The 20,664-nt window shown below is 40.2% G+C and overlaps 1 protein-coding gene across 2 annotated transcripts in view; it reads right to left on the bottom strand.

Moving 5' to 3' along the window:
- The window catches only part of RBMS3 (RNA binding motif single stranded interacting protein 3), a 450,305-nt gene that overhangs the window by 138,635 nt on the left and 291,006 nt on the right, over window positions 1–20,664 (bottom strand). For both annotated transcript variants that reach the window (XM_009288628.2, XM_009288627.1), the window contains one exon: window positions 7,627–7,784. In XM_009288628.2, the coding sequence (XP_009286903.1) occupies window positions 7,627–7,784 (158 nt within the window). The remainder of the gene's footprint in view (window positions 1–7,626; window positions 7,785–20,664) is intronic.

The raw sequence follows: 20,664 nt of genomic DNA, 5'->3' as shown, positions 1-20,664 counted from the left end.
AGAAAAAAGATTATCAAAGCCATAGGCCAGATTCTTATGATATTTTTAAAGGTACAGTATCAGAAATAGTGTGGCCAGCAGGAGTAGGGAAGTGATCGTGCCCCTGTACTCGGCACTGGTGAGGCCGCACCTCGAATACTGTGTTCAGTTTTGGGCCCCTCACTACAAGAAGGACGTTGAGGTGCTGGAGCGTGTCCAGAGAAGGGCAATGAAGCTGGTGAGGGGTCTGGAGAACAAGTCTTATGAGGAGCGGCTGAGGGAACTGGGGTTGTTTAGCCTGGAGAAAAGGAGGCTGAGGGGAGACCTCATCGCTCTCTACAACTACCTGAAAGGAGGTTGTAGCGAGGGGGGTGACGGTCTCTTCTCCCAACTAACAAGCGATAGGACAAGAGGAAACGGCCTCAAGTTGTGCCAGGGGAGGTTTAGATTGGAGATTGGGAAAAATTTCTTCACCGAAAGGGTTGTCAGGCATTGGAAGAGGCTGCCCAGGGAAGTGGTTGAGTCACCATCTCCGGAGGTGTTTAAAAGACCTGCAGATGCGGTGCTTAGGGACATGGTGTAGTGGTGGACTTGGCAGTGCTAGGTTAACGGTTGGACCTGATGATCTTAAAGGCCTTTTCCAACCTAAATGATTCTATGATTCTACATAATGATCAGATAAACCAAAGAAACTAACAAATCTATGAGAATTTATTTTCACCTGTGTCTATGTATCTCCAGGTTCTGGAAACTAAGCTGTAAAGTTCCCAAAGACAATATGAGTAACTAGACTGTCTATATTCTATCCAATTGGAAAGGAAGTGAATTAAAAAAATCTGAAAAGGAAGACCGTTTTTATGGTTTTTTTTCTATCCATACTTTGCAAATGTAAGATATTTCAATATGGTTAGTAAAAGAACAAAAAAATTGGGGGTGCTTAAGCAAGTATCACAACCAAATAATTTGATGTTCACGTCTTGCTATTAAATATTTATTTTAGATCGTTTAAAAAATGTATATTACTCTCTCTACAGACCATAGTGGCTCCAAAGTAGTCATTATGTGTTGTTATAAGTAATAGGGAACATTTACCATGAAAAAAGGAAAAGGAATTTTTTTAAAACTAAAGCTCTTATACATGCTTATTATAAAGATTGATGCAGTGTCAAGAAACAACTTAATAAAATTTATATACAAGGAATAACATGATGATTACATAATTATTACATGAGAAATACTCAGTACCATGTAATTACCAGTTAGTGGTAAAATGTGGGTTTGGTTTACATATACCCTGTAGTCACTTTGCTTAATAATAATAATGTAAATGAGAATCAGGACTATATTTTTTTATAGCCAGAGTAAATATTTAAAGATTAAATTGCTATTACCACATTTATAGTATGATCAGCATACAAATATTGTTGTTTTCTTATATTTATAAGAGCAGGAATAATAAATCTTGGGGGGCAATGTTTCTTTACTATTTAAGGCATTTTGCAAAGATGGAAGTAGGTAGGTAGCAGCAATATTACACAGCAGAGGAGTCCAAAGAACTGAGGCAATAGTTAGAATACACACCGGAGTTGTGACAAGAACCAGATAAATTTGAAAGATAAATTAGGCAGGAACATTTAATTGCAAGGAAGATGATCCACTAGCACACATTAGATAGAAAAGAGGTGGCTTTTTTTTTTTTTTTTTTAATGTCTTCAAATCACTTCTGAAAGTTGTATTTTAAAAGACAAGTATTATCTCAGTATTAGGTAACTGGGAGTACTTCAACTGCCTGTGATATAGAAGAGGTCACGGAAAATGATCTTCAGGTCTTAAATACTCAAAAGCTACAAATAGGTTTGATTAGTATGAGGTTTCTTAGCACCTCCTTATGTTCTACTCTTCATCCTTCTATGGCAACATGTTCACTAATTTCTTTAATTTATTTTGCTAATTTAATTCCAGGCATTCTAAGACCCTGATATGGCTGCAACCTGTGATTTTTCTTCTCTCTTGTAACTGACTTAGGTATCTTATGTCCCCAACTTTTCAGCTGGTAAGAGATTGCTTCAAGATGTTTGTTCTTTTTGGTTTGAATGCATTTTATGCTGGAAAAACTGTTCCCTTTGTCATTTACAGCCTAGGAAGAGATATTAATTTTGACAAGTTCTCCTCATCGCTCATAAATTGTATCTTTTCCCAACATGTCTTGCCTGTATATTCATCATGTTCAGTCCTGTTTGCATGAACAACAGGAGGTTGTTTACTGTCTTAGATGAATATACAAAATCTGCAGAAACCACTCCAGTGAGGACAGGATAGGCTCCTCTCCTCTGGGGATATGGTCCGTACTATACCTCGCAGCATGACCCATTATGCCAAGATGACTTTTTTGAGCTGCCTGAGTGAGTATCTTTGCACAGAGCTACAGTGCTCTCCATAGACAAACCTTTTTGTTTCAGAAGAAATCCAATACAACTAAATGACACCTACGTTATCCCGAAAAACCCTGAAAGATGCACAGCTTCCTCTGAGGAAAAGAACATACAAATTAAGGCTTGGCTCTCTCGTTTTGCTTCAGTGGAAACTGGAGCACATCCATGTCTACTGAAATCCATACAAAACTTCTATAAACAGAATAATGATCCTGCGGGGGCTCAAAATCTTGTTTCCCATTTTCTGTTGCTCCCTTTCAGTTGCCGAGTTGAATACTGTTTCCAAAGACTAAATTTAAGACATATAAAACACAGACAAGCAGGAGATAAGTTTCATAAAAAACATATGCAGGCAGAGAAAAGCATCCCATTGAAAGCTCTTCCAGAAGAACAAGGTAGGGAAAAGACAAGGATGAAGCCCAAACTCCCAACAACAAAATGGGTAAAAGTCCCACTACAGAACCCCAGCTCTGTCACAAAGGGATGGAAGTATCTCCTCACTATATCCTTTTGCTCTGAGATGACAGAGACAGCTAATTGAGAATCTCTTGACTTTGGTTGTTTGCTGGGAACAGCACCATAACATTCTTCTATGACAGTTTTTTGTTGAAGAAATTTTCTCATGTTACTGGAAAAGAACAGTATGAACACACAGTCATTTCCACCTAGACCCAGGCTGATTTATGCTACTGTCTTCACAGTCTCAGGTTAAGTATTATACTGGTGCCCGCCAGCAGTGCAATACTTGACTGTCTGACTGTCAGCATTTCCATCATAAATTTCTGTTTTCAGAGGCTTATGACTTTGTTGTAAAATGTCGCTCGGGGGGTGAATCTTGCAAGGTCGTTTTAAGTTACAAGACAGCAAACAAAATAAAAAAGTTAGTGGTCTCTAACTCTCTCTTTGCACTTTATCATTTAAAAGGACCTATAAAACGCTTGCTCCACTGTTCAGCTGAGTGTGGTACACGAATGTATGGTATTATTAATATTACTATCTCTATAGGGAGGATACTTAAATAATACTTGAATGCTATTTTACTGCGGGGTTATAAAATGCAATTTTTATTTCATTGATTCAGTGGTATCAGTAAGTCCCTCCCCAAGGTACATCCCAATGCCTCCTTGCCCCCTTTTTCATGGCCCAAGGAGTTCTTCAATTAAACTCACAGTACCTCAGGCTTGGATTATGAAAATTGCTCAGCCAAATTATCTGATGCCTCCTAACTTTCCTTGTTCCTCCCTCTTCACCTTTAAGGGCTTCATATACACTTTCATGTTATGGAGTCCCATTGATATTTGTGCCGGGATCCTGCCCCACCTGTCCCTCTCTGGAGTTTGCTTCTCCCTGAAAGTGCAGCTCCATGCCTGGCAATTTTCTTAGGGATGTACTGAGTCTACCAAAATTTGGTCCAGGTTGCAACGCCAGATGGAAATGTGAGAGTCTCGGAGATACATTCTCCCATAGACCTCCCCAGCACTCTGCAGTGATGCTGTGAGCCTCTTCCAGGGTGGCCTTTCAATGGAAATTTATCACCACAGACATTAGAATATTTTACAGATATCACACAAAGTCTTTGGGGCATGTTTGGGATTTCCAGTTTCATCTGAGATATCCAATTATAAAGCAATTTCCTGTGCAAGATGCAGGATGTGACAGATCATTCTTCTGACTGAAAGTAGGAATGATCCTCATAATATCTAAGCCTGCACTACTGTCCCAGATGATGGATTTGTTCAAGCTAAATTTATAGCACCTTTTCAACTGCCTTCAATTAAACCCTTGAATAGGGAAGAACAAAGCATTTCCCCTCTTCATGAATGCATCTTTAAACTGCCTGGATGTTCTCTATTCCCTGGTGCTGCTGCTGACACTTCTCTGCCTCCAAAGTAGCATCATCACTGATCCTCAGAAATCTGCTCTAAATATTCCCCCTTTCATTTAGCAAAACAGCACTGCTGCTTTGACTCCACTTTGATTGTGTTACTTCTTTATCTTCTCCCACCTCAACATCTGGAACTCACCCTTTATGGGCCTGTGGAAAGCCAGGTCTTCCACAGCACATACAGTTGCCTCTTCATAAGTGTCAACACATCTTCCGGATGAAGTTAAATATTTCCCTCCGTGCTCTCAGTACCTTCTCCTATCCGGTAATTCCAGCCTCCATCAAAGAACTTCTCACTTATTCACTACCTCTGATCTGCTTTTTACTCTCACCAACAACATTGGTAATGTCCTGTTTACAAAACTCAAATCATAAGAGATCAGCTTTAAAATTGTATCTCAAAAAAAGTCTTCAAATCCAGTTTCTGTGGCTTTTTTTCCTTCGCTTTTTTTTTTGAGGATGAAGGACTATGCTTTTGTTCTAAGCTCTGAGGAATCCACTTACACTTTTTAAATGAAAGATCAGATGCCGCAGTCATTAGATGACTCTCAGCAACAGGGATTTAAGAGAAACACCTACAGATTTAAGTCTTGTGATGAAATCCTGTGTGAGGGCAACACTGCGTCATTCCCTCTTTCAACATGCAATCTTGCGACAGACTGAACTCAAAGCTTCTCATCCGCACCGCCTCCTTTTTCCAATTCCTTACTTCCAGTAAGCATTTCTTCCCCCTCCTCCTCCTCCTAATTTCTCTCTCTGCTATATGATAGGCTGTGTTTAGTCCCAGCTTCTGCTCGCCGGTGTCAGCAGAAAACCACGCTGCCAAATGACAACAGCAACACGAGCCCTGCAGAATGCCAGCTCCCACAGAGAGCCTGCAGCCAGGTAGCACCAGCTTTGAAGTACAAAGCACGGGCAAGGGGCGAGGCAGAGGTGGGTGTCCAGAGGTTACGGCAATTCCTTTTCAACTGGATAGACTTCTGTAGAGCCACAGTTGGAGTTTAAAGCTTCCCTTCTCTGGCCCCTTGCTCATAACTCTCCTCCCCAAAATCTCCCCTGGGGCGTACCTAGGCACAGTTGGGTTCAAGCCACAGTGAAATGCTCTGGAAAGTTTCAGGAAAATCTGTTCAGTTGCTTTTGAGGGATGCAAAAGAGAGGAAATACTTTCACAGCTTAAAAAAGAGAGCTAGCTTTGTACGTGCATACTTTAAAAGAGGCTGAACTCTAATGTGGCCAGACATTACTCAGATAATTTTGATCCAAGAACATCTGAAGTTACCTGGGTTATAAATGATTAAGTAGCCACCTGTAGTACAGTGAAACTGCTAATCATACCCATTTAGGAGAAAAATCTGACAATAGCTGTCTACCATAAGTCTTTACTTCCGATTGCTTTTTGAATATACTTATTTTGAGATTGACTATTCACATAATTGGGCAAAATCAAAAAGTGATTTTTAATCATCATAGCACTTAATTAATAACTTTGAAACATCAAATTTCAAAATTGCTGCATGCTGCATCATTTTAGTGCACGCAAAGTTAACTTCTCCTGTGCTTCTGTGGCTCGGTTAAGAGCTATGCTGAATAGCATGGGGCATTTCCACAAGTAGGCAAGATATACTGTGATCAAAGGTCCCAGGTCAGAAGGTATAATAGCCAGGATCACCACACGGGTTGCTGATGTGAACTTCTGAAATCTTATCTGGACTGAAATACAACTGCCATCCCCTAGCTGGACTGTATTTATACCCACTCAGTGTGTGCTCACACTATAGGTAAACTAGAACAAAACCTTCACGACTGCAAGTAAAGCTAAACAAATTCCATCTATTTGGATTGATATGCAGGAAAAAAGATACCAAATAGCACTTTAGTACAAAAAGAAGGTCAGGTGGTCATGTAATTAAAGCTTGTATTGATAATTCTGCAAAGACAAGAGTCAGCATTCAACTACGGTTCTAAATTTCTGGATTAACTCTGGCCTCATTCAAGTCAATGGGAGATCTGCTGTGTACTTTGATGGAGCAAAGGTTTTACCCCTCTGTCGTTTGTATGGTGAATTACACAACCTTCAAGTTAGATCACTAAAGGTTTCTTGAAATATGTTACATAATTAAATACATTTCCACAAACAAAGTTAATTCCACAAACAAAGTTAATTTTTTAAAATGCAAGTTTATCCATGAGTTACACTAATCTGTATTTAGTGAGCTAGAAAAATTCATGTTTTTATCTGCAAGAATGCGTAAGGAACAGTGTGTCATCTTTCAGCATAAATGTTTTGCCTTTTTTCATTTGAATTCAGACAATATTATCTTAACATTCTCCGTGCATGATGATCTTTCACATCAAGGACAAAGGTAACGCTACAATGTCACTTATCTTGCAAGCTACCTTTTTATCATACAGTACCCCATTTCACTCAGTGGTGTTATGAAAACTAACAGAAGTGCCATGATATACCAAGATATGGTGTATTTCAAAGAAATTCGCAAGATGACTAAGTCGTTTCGCCTCCTCTACAAAGGACAATGTTATGAATATTCTGTAGAAACAATGATTTGGGATTTTTTTCCTTTTCTTTTGAAGCAGAAGGCTGATTTACAGCACAATTGCAAATTTCTCTTCTTATTTGCTTTTTCAATACCTTTCTATATATAGCTCTCTATTCATTGGCTTTTCAAAAGAAAACTATTTGATTTAAGAATGTTTCAAGCTGAAGAGAATCTATGTAAATATTCCCTGAGAGTAAACATGGAAACTTGTCTATCTGTACTGACAATGAACTACATGGTAATAATATGTTGCCCATTCTGTCTAAAATATCTGACTACTCTGGCAGGGCTTGTTATATGCAAATATTTCTTCTTAAGCTCTTCTCACAGGCTTGAGTTCCCTGCAGCTTTCAAGGAAGCCACACTTCTTCAGTTATAGTTCCTCCCCTTTGCTCTTCCAACTGCTAAATTTACTTTTTCCTGTTGCAAAATCTTTGCTAAACATTTTAACGGTTTCTTCACCAAGTGTGTGCTTTTGGCTGTAGGACATTTATTATTACCCAAGCTTGAGACTGCATGGATAGCTCACTATTCCTAGCGATTTTTATTTACATATACATACATACAATTAACTACTTTTCAGAGCAATGAAATGAACATCCTTCTGCACTGGTATTCTTCAGCTCGGTGGAAAGAACAGACACACAATCTGATAAAGGTGCTGCTCGGCATTTTCCATAGCTATGAGACTTCAGAGTTACGGAATCGACAGCATTTGCAAAGGACCAAAGCCAAAAAATGTGCACGAATCAAAAAAGAGTAAAGGTTTCACCTGGCAAAGCCGACTCCTCTGCTGACTCCATTAGCATCTCTTAATATTCTGGTGGAAATGACGTGTCCAAAGGGTTTCAGCATATTCTCCAGTTCCTGCTCATCCATGGAAACGGGTAAATTTGAGATGTATAGATTTGTGGGATCTTGCTCTTGTTGCTATGACAAAACAAGAGAAATATCCTCAGTTAGGCTTAGCACAATAGAATAGCTTGGCTACTCAAAATAGGACCAAGCCAAGAATTTATAGCTGCATTAGAAGAAAAGCTGGGCAATCTGTTCACGACAACAACATATTTGCCAAATTTCTGCAAACTCTCACGCATGTATTTAATTCTGTGCGTGACTGCTCTTACTGAACTCAGCGACACTACTCGTTTATAGAAAATTACTCTCATGCACAAGTGGTCTCGGGTTTGTGTCCTAATTTAGCAAACAGATTGTGAAGAAAACATGATTTCCACAAATGTGCTCACTGTTAACATAAATAAAGACATGTTTCATGTCTAAAACATGCTCAACACATGTTTTAAGCAGATGTGCTTTCCAGCCTGCAGACTTCCCATTCAACCTGTTCATCATGAGCAAGGCTGGTTCAAAACACAGAACACTTTCCATAGTATCTTTTCTTTATTTTCCCCATCAGAAATGTCTTGGATGATAATGTGCAACAAGAGCTAACTGGGTGGGGGGAGTTCTGCAGTTCAATCTAAGGTCCTGGTCAGATAGGTCACATGTTTATTCTCAGACTGAATTAAAATATCTTATAAAATAAAGCTTGCAGTATGAATAATTGAGAAACAAATTTGAAGACAGCTTTCTCGTTCTATTTCAGATTTTTAGGCTAAGCTTTCCATTTTGGCAACCATTCCAATTTCTATTCTTGCTTGCTGAACTACTGCAAAGAAACACGAAAGAGGCATAGATGCCGTACATAAAGTAAGTGTATTAAAGCAGTAAATAAAAATCTTGTCTACAGACAACCAGCTCTTGATTACATTAAATCAATTTAGTTATGCCCTTGCAAATTTTCATGGCTCTGGTTCCATTTTCATTGATATGAGCTTTACATAATATCTGATCACCTGTCAGTACAAGCCTGATTGGGATCAGGCATGACTACATAATTTTAGCTAATGCTTAATAACCAAAAATATAAGATACAATCTTTACGCTGTGCAGTAAGCCAGACAATACCTTACCTGACAAAGTCTTCTGAGACAGATTTTTTATTCTTTTTCATTACACATTTTAATGGGCAGAATTAATTTGTACTTGTTCAACACTGAGATTTATATGACAGCAGTATTATCTTTTTTTGCTACGAGGTGTCCTAAAACCAGATTAATAATCTTGCAGCAGCACCACAACCTTACGCTGAAGAAATTACACGCAGTCCTGCAGCCATCTGCCCTGGTTTAACTAAACTAGTTTCAAATTACACTCCATTAAAATCAGTGCAGATGAGTCTTGTCAAACACAAAGAAACACATGTCTTATTTCTAGAAGATGTATGAAGACAGGACAGAACCAAGATGTCTGCTCCATCACTGCCTTGCACATTCAAGGCCTTGAAAATGGAAGCAGAAATCATTTCAAGCTGTGATTCACACACCCCATCTTTACAGGGACAAGAATGACTAAACAAAGTCTAGCTTAGCTAAATACCAGAATCAGAAGCCAAAGAAAGTTTTCAGCTTCCCTTACCCCAGGCTCAAGGGAAATTTTGGCCCTCTTGGATGAGAAGAAAAGCTGCAAATGGATACCCCAAAGGGTCCAAAATCAGGAGGTGTGTAATACTGTTTTACTGCATAATTTGGATTCTGACCTAAGAGCTGTGAACCCTTGCCTTTGGATGTACTGCTTAATGCTCACTGCATTCTAGCTTTGCATCTCCAGACCCATTACCCCACAAAACAACACATTACCATGCAGGTTGAATTCCCTGTTATTTTACAAAACAGAAATAAAAGAACAAAGTCGGCACATTTTCAAGCTGCTGTCCATAAAAGTATACCCAGTTATTACCACACCTTATAGTAAGGGGCAGAGGAGAGGAAAACCACACACACACACAAACAGCGACTTACTGCAAATTGAACTGAAGTTACAAACCCCAAATCTAGAAAAACATTCTTTCCCTTTCCAGTCATCTTTCCCCGCAGTCATTTTCCCTTCTCTCACTTCAATTTACATTCATACAGATCCGAAAGCAAGTTCCTCTCCAATAACCAAAAGATATTAGTGAGGGGTCAGAACTGGTACAGTATTGACAATGCGAGGAAAATCATGCAAACAGTCCTGGAGGGAAGGTAGGCGAGAAAAGAGAGGAATATGAGCTTCAGATCACACTTTTCGCTTTGGGAAAAACAAACAAACAAAACCCAAAACATTTTCTTTCTCTTTTATTTTTTTCCACATTTTTCCCCTTTTCTGTGTGCAAACTATTTAAGTATTATCGCTTGTTACTTTTTTCCTCCCCACACAGGCCACAGAAAAAAAGGAAAGATAGAGGAGATTAGGAAGCATCTTCATTGTTATGAAGTACTTTGAAAATGTGAGCAATGGAGGCAGTTAAAGCAGAGGCATTATGGAAGCAAATCAAAGTGGAAAGGTTTGCAATTCCAATAGGCACAGTTTTTCAGAAATAATCACATCGTTATGCAAACCTCTACTCATTGATTGGTTAAGGACTTTGATTAATCAACCAATCGGTTGACTGACATCCCTTGTCAATATTTAGAAAAAACCCTAACAGTCTTATGCAGATGAGATCCCCACAGCCAAAGGACAGACTAGTATGAAAAAAGCAGAGTTATGCATCAGTAACTGCACAACAGCCTTTGCTTTCACTGAAGCAATTCAGTCCTGCAGAATATTAAAATGAGAACTTTTCTTTTGACTACTCGGTTTTCAAGCTGCGGCAAACAAATAAAATAAATAAGAACCACCGCCAACGTGTCTCACTTCTGGAATAGGAACACATAAACCTTTTAACTGTGTTAGAGATTAAATGCTGTTGTTCTAAATATCCGTGGAAAGTTTAGCTACACTCTGAGAATGAATGAAAGACTAGCAGGCCATAGTCACTCTCTCACAAGGATTTACTGAGCCTATCTTTTATCAACATGATAAACAAGAGCTGCAAGCAGAGAGAGACAGATGAGGCCACTCATGCTACCTCCACAACGCAACAGTGTTTTCTATGAAAGGAAAAAAAGTCCATGTTATTTTTCCTTACTATACAACTATAACATTTAGAGAAATACCCTTTTCCTTTACAGAGAAATATCACCCCACAGAAGCCATATCTCACACCACAAACTGAAGCAAGATGAAATGCCTTCCCAGTGACAAAGCCTGGAGCTGAGCAGGCTTTACAGAAGGGGTGCGGAGCAGGGCTGCCCTGCCACCGTGCAGCCAGACCCCACGGCCACCTACCCTCACAAACCCCCATTTCTCAGGCTCGGCCCCCGCCCCCAGCCTCTGGCACCCGTGCTCCTCGTGCTCTTTTTCAGTTGTGCAGAGATCCCCTCTGCAGTGTGGAGGTGCTGACACACGCTCCTCGTTTTGCCCGCGTCTTTTCATCCCAGATTCCACAAGCTCCTGCGTGATGTACTCGCTTCCCTAGCCCCAGTGTAACTGCCAAGCTTTTCAGTTTGAAAGGCAGGCGTCCTACTGTTCAAAATGTGCCTGTTTGTTGACGAGATAAGCCTAACCAGAACTGTAAGACCAAGCACCCCACAAACTACTAGCCTTTCATAATCTCAACTAGTTGATGGTCAGGTTTCTGCCTTCAGTGAAGGAAGGATCACATCCCAAGGCTCCAGGAATCGTGGCAACTGTGGTGTCTGGATCCACACAGTGTGGCCCAGGCCCTCTCTGGTTCATTTTATTCTTTCTATGGCTTTTCACTACGTGTTAAAAAAATGCTACTTACCACCTTGGGATGCTAAAATCCCATTTATTGTTGTGTCTGGTCCCAAACTGACCAGTCATCAGTGAGAGAGCTGAAAGTCATTCGTGTGACACTCACGGTCACTTCAGAACTGCGTTTTCCTCTTATGCCCCTGGTATTTCGGACAGGACCAGAAGGGGACGGGCAGCAGAAAGCCACACGCTCCCCGCAAACACCTCCAACAGCACCATGCCTTGGATGCCCCACAGCTGCCAACTTAGAGCCACCGCAGCAGGGCCACCAGCCCCCTGCAGCACTGCAGGGGAATGACACGCCTGTTGACACAGTCTTCCCAAAGCAAAGCGGCCTCTCCGGTTTGATCACCCACATGTGAGAAGGGCCGCCCAGGGGGACCAGGGCTGGCCGCTGCAGCCGGCTGCCGTCCCAGGGGCTCGGAGGAGGAGGGGGCTGCTGGGAGCGGCGGAGGGCTAGCTGCAGTGCAGCGGCACGGCTCCTCTGTCTTTCCCAGACCCTGTGTGCCAAACGCAGCTAATTAATGGGTGCAAGACCAGGTCAAGTTGCTGCTTCTTGAAGGGAAGGCAGCTGTGGAGCCTGCTGTGTGTGCCAGCTGCAAAAGCATCATGCTCCAGGCATGCAAACTTGCAAGCGCAGTCTCAAGGCACCGTCAAAAGCCTGCTCCTGGCCATCCTCGCTGAAGTTCATTTTACCCAAGATCTCCCATTTGACAGCCCAAGGAGGGTCACATTTTCCAAGTACAACTTGCACTTGCACCACAGCCCCAGAGAAACAGGGGTGAACTCATCCAGTCAGCCCCAACCCTCCGAAATCCTGACACAGCTTCACACCCTAGACTCAGCTCTTTCTGGGGTCCTGGTGTGTGCCAGTCTGCGTGGATACACCGAGTACCACAGAATGGGCCAACAACAAAAAAAAAGAAATTAAGCCAATTGAAGCACCTCTCCAGACAGTGCAGGGCTTTTTGCAACTCTCTTTGCTCCCACCCCAGGCTGTTCCACCATCACTGTAGCCCAAATACCTCAGTTGCTCTGGCCTGTGGGCTCCAGGGGCATTACTGTATGCATACATTGTAGTTAGGCCACTCTGGCTGGGTGGTGTATGTGATAGACACTCCCAAACTGGCCAAAACCACAGCTAGGAAGGTTTAGAATTGTGAATACTGCAAACTAACAATAGGTCAAAACCAACTTTGCGATTAGCTCAGAGCATTTCCAGCATTCAGCAGCAGGCGTCCTGCTGCAAGGCTCCGGAGTTCAGCAGTCAGGAGCAGTTGTACCGGGCAAACAGCCAGAAATTTTGTCACTGCCTTTTAGCAAGAACTGGGCCAGTCACTCAGCTCCCAAAGCCTGTGCCAAGGAGGCAGAAGAAGTTTATAATGCAGAGGATTTGAAACGCACTACACAAACAGCATCTGAAATGGATAAAACCCAGCGGAGGGCGTGCTGCAACTCAAAGTTTGCTGTTTGCTTTGCTGGACCCTCCCAGCCATTCTTGAAAGAAAGGACAACGCTCAGATGGGATTTTCCCTCCCATCTTGAGATAATCTTTGGAAGCAATGCATGAAAAGCTGAAAGAACAATTCCTGGTGGTGCGAGAAGAGGCTGAGCCTCTTTACGTAGTACATTTAGTAATGCATTCTTTAAAGACACATGTGTAGGGAGGGGTGGGCAGTTTTTGGCTACGTTATTCTTTCCCAAAAGGAACTCAAACCTCCTGTAATCTTAGTCGGGCTGGAAACCGAGTGTGTTTGGTTTATTTGGGAACCCTATGTACGAATTCTTTTTATTCAACCTAAATTATTTCTCCTTAGAGCAGCTTGCTCTAGGAAGCTAAGCACTGACTATTAGTTCAAATGATTCCTTTTTCCATCTTCCAAATTTATTCTGGGAATATAACTTTGTATGTGGATCAAGATGAGATTCTGAACTCCTCTTTTTAAAGATATAATCAATATTTATATTAATAGATCATATGCTTTTCTTGTCTTTAATAAATTGAGGTTTCATCATGTTAACATTGACACGGGTCAATATCACAGCTCACCTTTAGAAGCACGGTCAGGTCTTTCTGAACATTTTAGACCCAGGCTCAAATGATCCTCAGTTGGTATTTTCCCAAAACTAGTTCATCTCTGCCTACTGGCCACTGCCCAGATCTTCAGGCTGTGTATGTAACTTCTTCCCTCCTTTAAAGATCTGAGTTGAACTTCTGTCTCCCCTTAACATAAAAATAGTTACGCTCTTTATGGAAAAAGCCGTCTATGTGGAACCATTTACATGAAACCAGATCATTTATATGGAAACATTTATATGCCATTTCAGAAATTTTCCAGTGTTTGCTCAGTATTTTGAAAACTGTAGTTGTACGGTAGCATCAGTCTGATCTTCAGTTTATTAGATTATTTCTACTGGATTCTATATACAAGCCACTGAGCTTAAATGAAATTTAGAGGAAGCATGTAATACTTTCTCTCAGTAGATTCACATTCAATATCTTTTCTTGTTGTTTTATTATTTAATATTTACTTTTTTAGTACTGCAGATCATGAAAACTTTCCAGGACATCTGAAATAAACATTCATTTGAAAGCTGATTTGATACGCATTTGATTGGATTTTATTTCTAAACATGATTCTATACAAGCCACTGAGCTTAAATGAAATTTAGAGGAAGCATGTAATACTTTCTCTCAGTAGATTCACATTCAATATCTTTTCTTGTTGTTTTATTATTTAATATTTACTTTTTTAGTACTGCAGATCATGAAAACTTTCCAGGACATCTGAAATAAACATTCATTTGAAAGCTGATTTGATACGCATTTGATTGGATTCACACACAAAAAATCTGAATTAAAGGATTTTTTTCCCACAGTTTTATATTGTTTCCCCATTTATTCCTGCTACTTTTTCACATTAGAGTTAATGTGGCATATTTTTGCTCATATGTAAAAGATGCCTGGTTTTCAGACAGAGTAAGCTACTGAATTTATAAATCAGGTGTTTAACTACAGATCTAATAGCTAATGTCAGCAAATAACGTTTGGAGAGGTTCTCTCTTCGCTGACCTATCCAAGCATGGCAGGATGCTCCTAACTTACTTAGCACAGTTAGATAGGATGAATATGGGCTTGTGGTGTGAAAGTTAAAAGAAAGTCACCCCAAACTCCACCACCTCCCGGTATCAGAGAAGCAATGGCAGGAAACCCTTTTCCTCCTTCTCAGCGGAGGCGCGAGGGAGGGGTTCTGTGCAGTGGTTGGGGACTGGGATCTTGCCCACGTACGTCCACATGGCGCCTGCAAATCAATGAAGATACACTGATTTGAATTAAGTGATAGTAGCCCTGTTTTCAAAGATTTTTCACATTATGGTTTCTTTTATAAAAAGAAGGAACAAACAAACAAACCAACCCACATGAAACACTTACTGCAGCAATGGTCCAGACCATATAGCCTCTCAGAATTGCTAACGACATATTTTGAGCCATCATTGCAGTAACATAAGGTGAACAGGATGAATCAAGTGCAGCTGCCAGGGTTTCCTTTGACTTTTTACTGGCTTATTTGCTTCCCTTTGTGTGGGCACATTTTTAACCGTCCAGACAGCTAAATCAATGGCCAGTTAACTATTGATCCCTGGCTGGTTTCACTCTCTCACTGAGCAGCACACCAAAAGGCTTACAAGACTATACAGAAAGCCTAAACTTTACATGGATTTTATTAGTGCACTAAGTACTGATAATCCAACAGATACAGTGGAAGGAAACTGGTAAAAGCGATGCTGGCCGCCTTGTCAAGAGTCCTTCCAGAGCTCTTTGCAGCAGGTACTGCCACAAACACTAGCTATCTCCTCAACCAAGACTGTGTCTAAACACTGAAGATTTCGCAGGGAAAGTACTGCAGAGCAGAAGACATTGGGGTATTCAAAGAAGCTTATTTTGTCTTAGGTACCTTCAAAAGAATCTGTGTGTTGTTTGATGTCCTTTCAAAGACTCCAATATGTCAAGATTTAACATCCTGAGATGTTAAATCTCTCTTTCACCCTGATACATCTACTTCATGGTAGTCACTGTACCTTTTTAGACTGAGTGCTGACTACATGTTTCATAAATTCTCTTTCTTCTGTACCCAACCCTACCCAACTTTTACACTATGACAGTTCAAAATTTATTAGCAACGTGGTTTTTCCGCAGCGCTGCAGGAGATTCAGCCTCAGCATAATTACGCAACTATTGTACAGCAATAAGTAAGCCAAATCCATCAAAATTATAAATATATCTAAAACTAAACCTGCAGCACGCATTTTCTGTATAAGCCTGATTGTCAACAAGTCATGTCAAAGGCCTGTTAACTATGACAAGGACACTTTCTGAAAAGACACAAGGGGTTCTGCACATGAACACAGAAAACACTTGTAAGTGCTATTTTGAAGAAAAGCATTTTCCCAATGATTTTCAAAAGTATTTTATTGTTATTTACATAAGTAAATTTAAGTACTTCTGAGCTTTATAATGAACCAAGAAAAGAACTCTTGCCATTAGAAATCCTTTGCCTGGGATCATCTAATGAGAAAAGAGAGATGTGACTCAGGCACCCAGCTTTACTCTGCCATCACTGAAACACTCTTTGCAGTTACTTCTTAAACAAGGCATAGACTAAAATTTGTTCTACCAAATTTTTTCAAAAACTTGCAGACAAGCAAATTCCTAAAAACCATGACCTATGAAGAGAAAAAGAACAAAAGTATTGTAGGAAATTATTTGTTGCAAAAACCTGTATCAGCTCCACAGTGAAGTATTATTTGTAAGTACTGTTTTAATTAAAACCATGAACTTTTTAAAAAGAGTTCACAGTTTATATATGCCCAGCATTTCTTCTCACTGTGCAAACTATCAGAGTGCTGTGCCGTGCTGTGTAAGCTGGACTCAGCTTTCTTTTAATTAAGTTTGTTCACGGACAGCACAGCATTTACTAAAGCTAAATATTGCTGGAACCGAATTGTTATTGGTCTGTCCAGCACAGAGCTGCTGCAGAACCTTCCATCATGCATTTCATCTGCCAATGGTGATTTGATTTGCCCTTCGTCTTGTGTGGCAAATATGGACTTGAGTCGCTATGGTCACTGCCTTCAGAGCATTGTAAAAGATACATGGTACCTCCTTTTATTTCCACAAAATACGATCATAACCAGAACTACCACAGACTGATATAAAAACCTATTTTTCATACTTCTGCTGTTACAAAGTAAGATTTTTAGAACTTCTTCTTAGTTTTCCTAGAAACAAATTTCCACAGTTTCCAATTTGCACAGTGCATGGCAGCCAAAAAGGCAGCTCAGCCGCTGCAAAAATCATTGTGTCACTCTAGCTTTGAAGGTGTTCAGTTGCCTCCATATTCTCTTTCATACTGTTTCAACAACCGCTTTGCTATTTATATTGCTGTTAAGTAAGAATCAATTAATCACCTCGGATTACCTGAAGCCTGTCTATAAAAATTTCTGAAAATGCTACATAATCTGCTAGCCGTGAACCCTAAATTAGAAACTCACTGATGACCTCTGGAAGCAAAAGGATCATTTGCCAGATGAGCTGCAATCTAAGTCGAACACCTTACCTATTTATTTTGATTTGTCACCAACTGTGTCCTAGTGAACTTAAGACACAGTGTCATATTGCATGTTAGACAATATTGCATCAGGTATGTTTATTTGCTTTATACTATACTGGGTTAATGACATGCTGATTGATGTATATTTTCCACGATTTTCTTACCGATATTTAGACAGGAGTCAAGTCCTTTGCCCCTTCACAGAGTCAACGAATCTTGCAATTTAACTCCTACTATTCACATTCTCACTGAATTGTGTTTTACATGATACTGTCCCACAGAAAGGGTGCATTTGTATGTGTGCATGTCCATACTTACACAAACAGAGAAGGAAGAGGTCACAAAAGAGATTATTTGCTTTATGGAGGACGTAGCATGAAATCAGGCTGCAGTATAAACTTTCCATTATCAGTAATGGAGGTAAGAAAACTAATTCGAGCTAAACTGCTGTATGCACTAAATCAATAAAATTAAATTAACAGCTTATTTTAAAAGTGCTCTTAAAAAAAAATCTTAGAAATAGGCACAAAAACCACCCCATTACCATGGATTCTTGTGATTATTTGGCATTTTGAAAAACATGATACACACAAATAGTAAATATTTAGTAGCACTGCTTACTTCGGTTCTCTAAAAAAGATCTGCAGTGTCAGCGACACTAATTAATTGAAATGCAATTTTTTAATATGTAAAATGTTCAGTGCAAAGATGTCCAATCGTAATAATATCTAAAAAAGAAAATGACAATTATTTTTGCTCTACTTAAAAATCATAATACTCCCAAACACCTAACAGAAACACGAACAGTTTCAAGATGGAACTCAGACAATATAAAACTCTTTCAAGAATTCTACAGTTCAGTTTGCATAAGCTGAAATCTGGAAAGTTATGACAACAGATCCTGAAAAGCTGGATTTGTGTACAAAGCAATGGAGATTCTAGAGTATATGGTTAAAATTATTACAGAATTTCTAGATCTCGCTTTTTTAGTCTACCTTTGTCAAAGTGGCATGGTTTGCTGACTCTCAAGCCATGGTTTGCTGACTCCTGGAGCTGACTGGGCTGTGCTACTTTCTTACCTCAAAGTTTCAAGCAGAATATCTCTGTTCTCATGACAGTAACACTGGACCAAAACCACTGCAAATGGTAACGGAAATAAACTGTTTTCTCCCTAGTCTGTCTCAGGATAAAATAATACCACTCGCTCAGTGTAGACAGAAGCTGGCATTGTAGAGGACAAACTTGGGTTCCTCAAACTGTAGATTTAAAGCATTTAGATCAAGCTATGGATTAACCCCTCCTATGTACTTTGTGAAGACTGTGTCAGGTGTTAGAGCAGAGGTTGCATGCTGGTCCTCAAACTCAGAAAAGGAAGCAATGGGACTTTCTAAATAACAGGAGTGTGGCAAAGGAGATCTGTCTGACCTTCCAGTGGCCATAGGATGTCATGAAGAAGCAGCAGAGGCACAAGTTACAGATGTTTTCATGCACCTGAAACCCGTACTTGGCCAGGGTGGCTTTAGGACTTTCTGTCCACTATTTCTAGTAGCTGTTCTCCCTAAGGACAGAGTATTTGCTCTGTCATGGCCTGATTCTTCTCTAACTGAATTCTACAGCAAAATTTTCATTGGTGTCACTTGGCAGTATCAGGATCTGTGCTTGGAAAATGTTTTCAAAACTACATTCAGATTAATAAAGATGAAAAAAAAACAAGTGGATGTGTCTCTTCTGATGATTATCATGCATTTATAGTTTGCCTTTAATATTTCCTTTCAAAGCTGCCAGCAAAATGAAGACAACATAGATCTGAAATGCTACATATACACACAGGGTTAAATTATTATCAATATTGCATCTTTCTGTAGATCAATAGGAACTTACATGTTTCTCTTCAGAAGCTTCTCTAGGTTGGGGCTATGTCAGGGAACTCAGATTTCTTCATGTAAAATTCAAAGCCTTAGCATTTAACTGTCTACACTTGCACTGGAAAAAGACTAGCTATTAACGGTAGTAAATTATCAGCATTGGGAAAGCATTAGAAGCTTTAAGAGGACTTTTTGGGACAGTATAATGCTTTTTAATATTTGACCTATTGACCCAAAGGCGAATTCAAGCAGCACACAGATCCCACGTGATTGCTTGTGAAGAAAACTGAACGCTTTCTTTTGTCATGTTTTATGTTACTTCCTATAAATCATAAATGAAGTCAGAATTTTCTTGTCTAGGAATTCCTGTTGGGATAAAGGTTGAGGTCTACTTAGCCTGAGTCCATACAAACTGCTAGAGAACAGTTATTCATCTTGATGCACATGCCAGAAATGGAAACCTACTAGTCCTTGAGGATGCATCAATTTTCAGGGAGTCTGGATTCTTTTAACTACTACAGAAACTTAAGAAAAAATCTATATAGATACTGCTTAAGGAAAATAAAATCCACTGCAAAACACAGTCTTGACAGTTTTATTTTGAGAAATCTGTATTTAACACAGACAAAAATACCGTTCCCATTTAAGATCAGACACAACTCACAAAACATACACTGCAGAAATATTTATACTTTTCCTAAATGCATCAGATATAAAAAGGCAACCAAGTCATGTTTCAAATGTGACAAGTGATGGTTATCACTCAGAAGCATGACAGACACAGCAATACCACATTTTCCCTGTGTGTGGAATTCCCGGTGCTGAGTCAGCAAGTCCCAGAGGAGGGTTAGCAAAAAGGCCTTGAAATACTCAATTTCCACCCTCACAGATGAAAATAAGGAAATATTATTAGTAAATTAAGAAACTGAAATTTTTCTTTATTTAAAAAATAAGATATTAAAATAGAACAAAAAGGTGGGGTTGAATTGCTGTGATTATCACTGCTGAACCCCCTTGCACAGAGCAGCTGAGCCGCCTGCGCTCTCCTCAGCACCCATCAGCGCAACTCTTGCTCTGTGTGATGAGATTGCCCTGGTAAATGAAGTTGAGATTAGGAGCCAATGGCAGGAAAGCAAGGAAAAAGGGTTAATGATGGAGCTAAAATCCTGCCTCTTTGCCAAATCAAGCAGGCACGGTCCCATGTTCTCCAGGCTGCAGTCTCAGCAGTGCTGGCACTGTCCCACCACGTTTTTGCGGACAGAGAAGTCCACTGCCCCACAGCTGCAGTCAATGTCAGAAAGCAGAGCCTAGACAGCAGGTAGTCTGCACTGTGGACTGGGAGGTGTGTGAGCACCTCCCTTCCTGCTCTGGCCTCAGCTAACCTGGGGCTATGCCAGGTTATGCTACAACTAATGAATGAGAAAAGCACAGTAATGACATGAGGTGAGTGTGGTGGGTTGACCTTGGCTGGATGTCAGGTGCCCACCAAGCCGCTCTATCACTCCCCCTCTTCAGCTGGAGGGGGGGAGAAAAATATGATGAAAGGTTCGTGGGTCGAAATAAGGACAGGGAGAGATCACTCACCAATTACTGTCATGGGCAAAACAGACTTGACTTGGGGAAAAAAAAAAA

Source organism: Aptenodytes forsteri, unplaced genomic scaffold (genome assembly GCF_000699145.1).
Source record: "Aptenodytes forsteri isolate BGI_AS27 unplaced genomic scaffold, ASM69914v1 Scaffold9, whole genome shotgun sequence".
Lineage (NCBI taxonomy): Eukaryota > Metazoa > Chordata > Aves > Sphenisciformes > Spheniscidae > Aptenodytes > Aptenodytes forsteri.
This window is presented reverse-complemented; position numbering and strand designations above follow the sequence as displayed.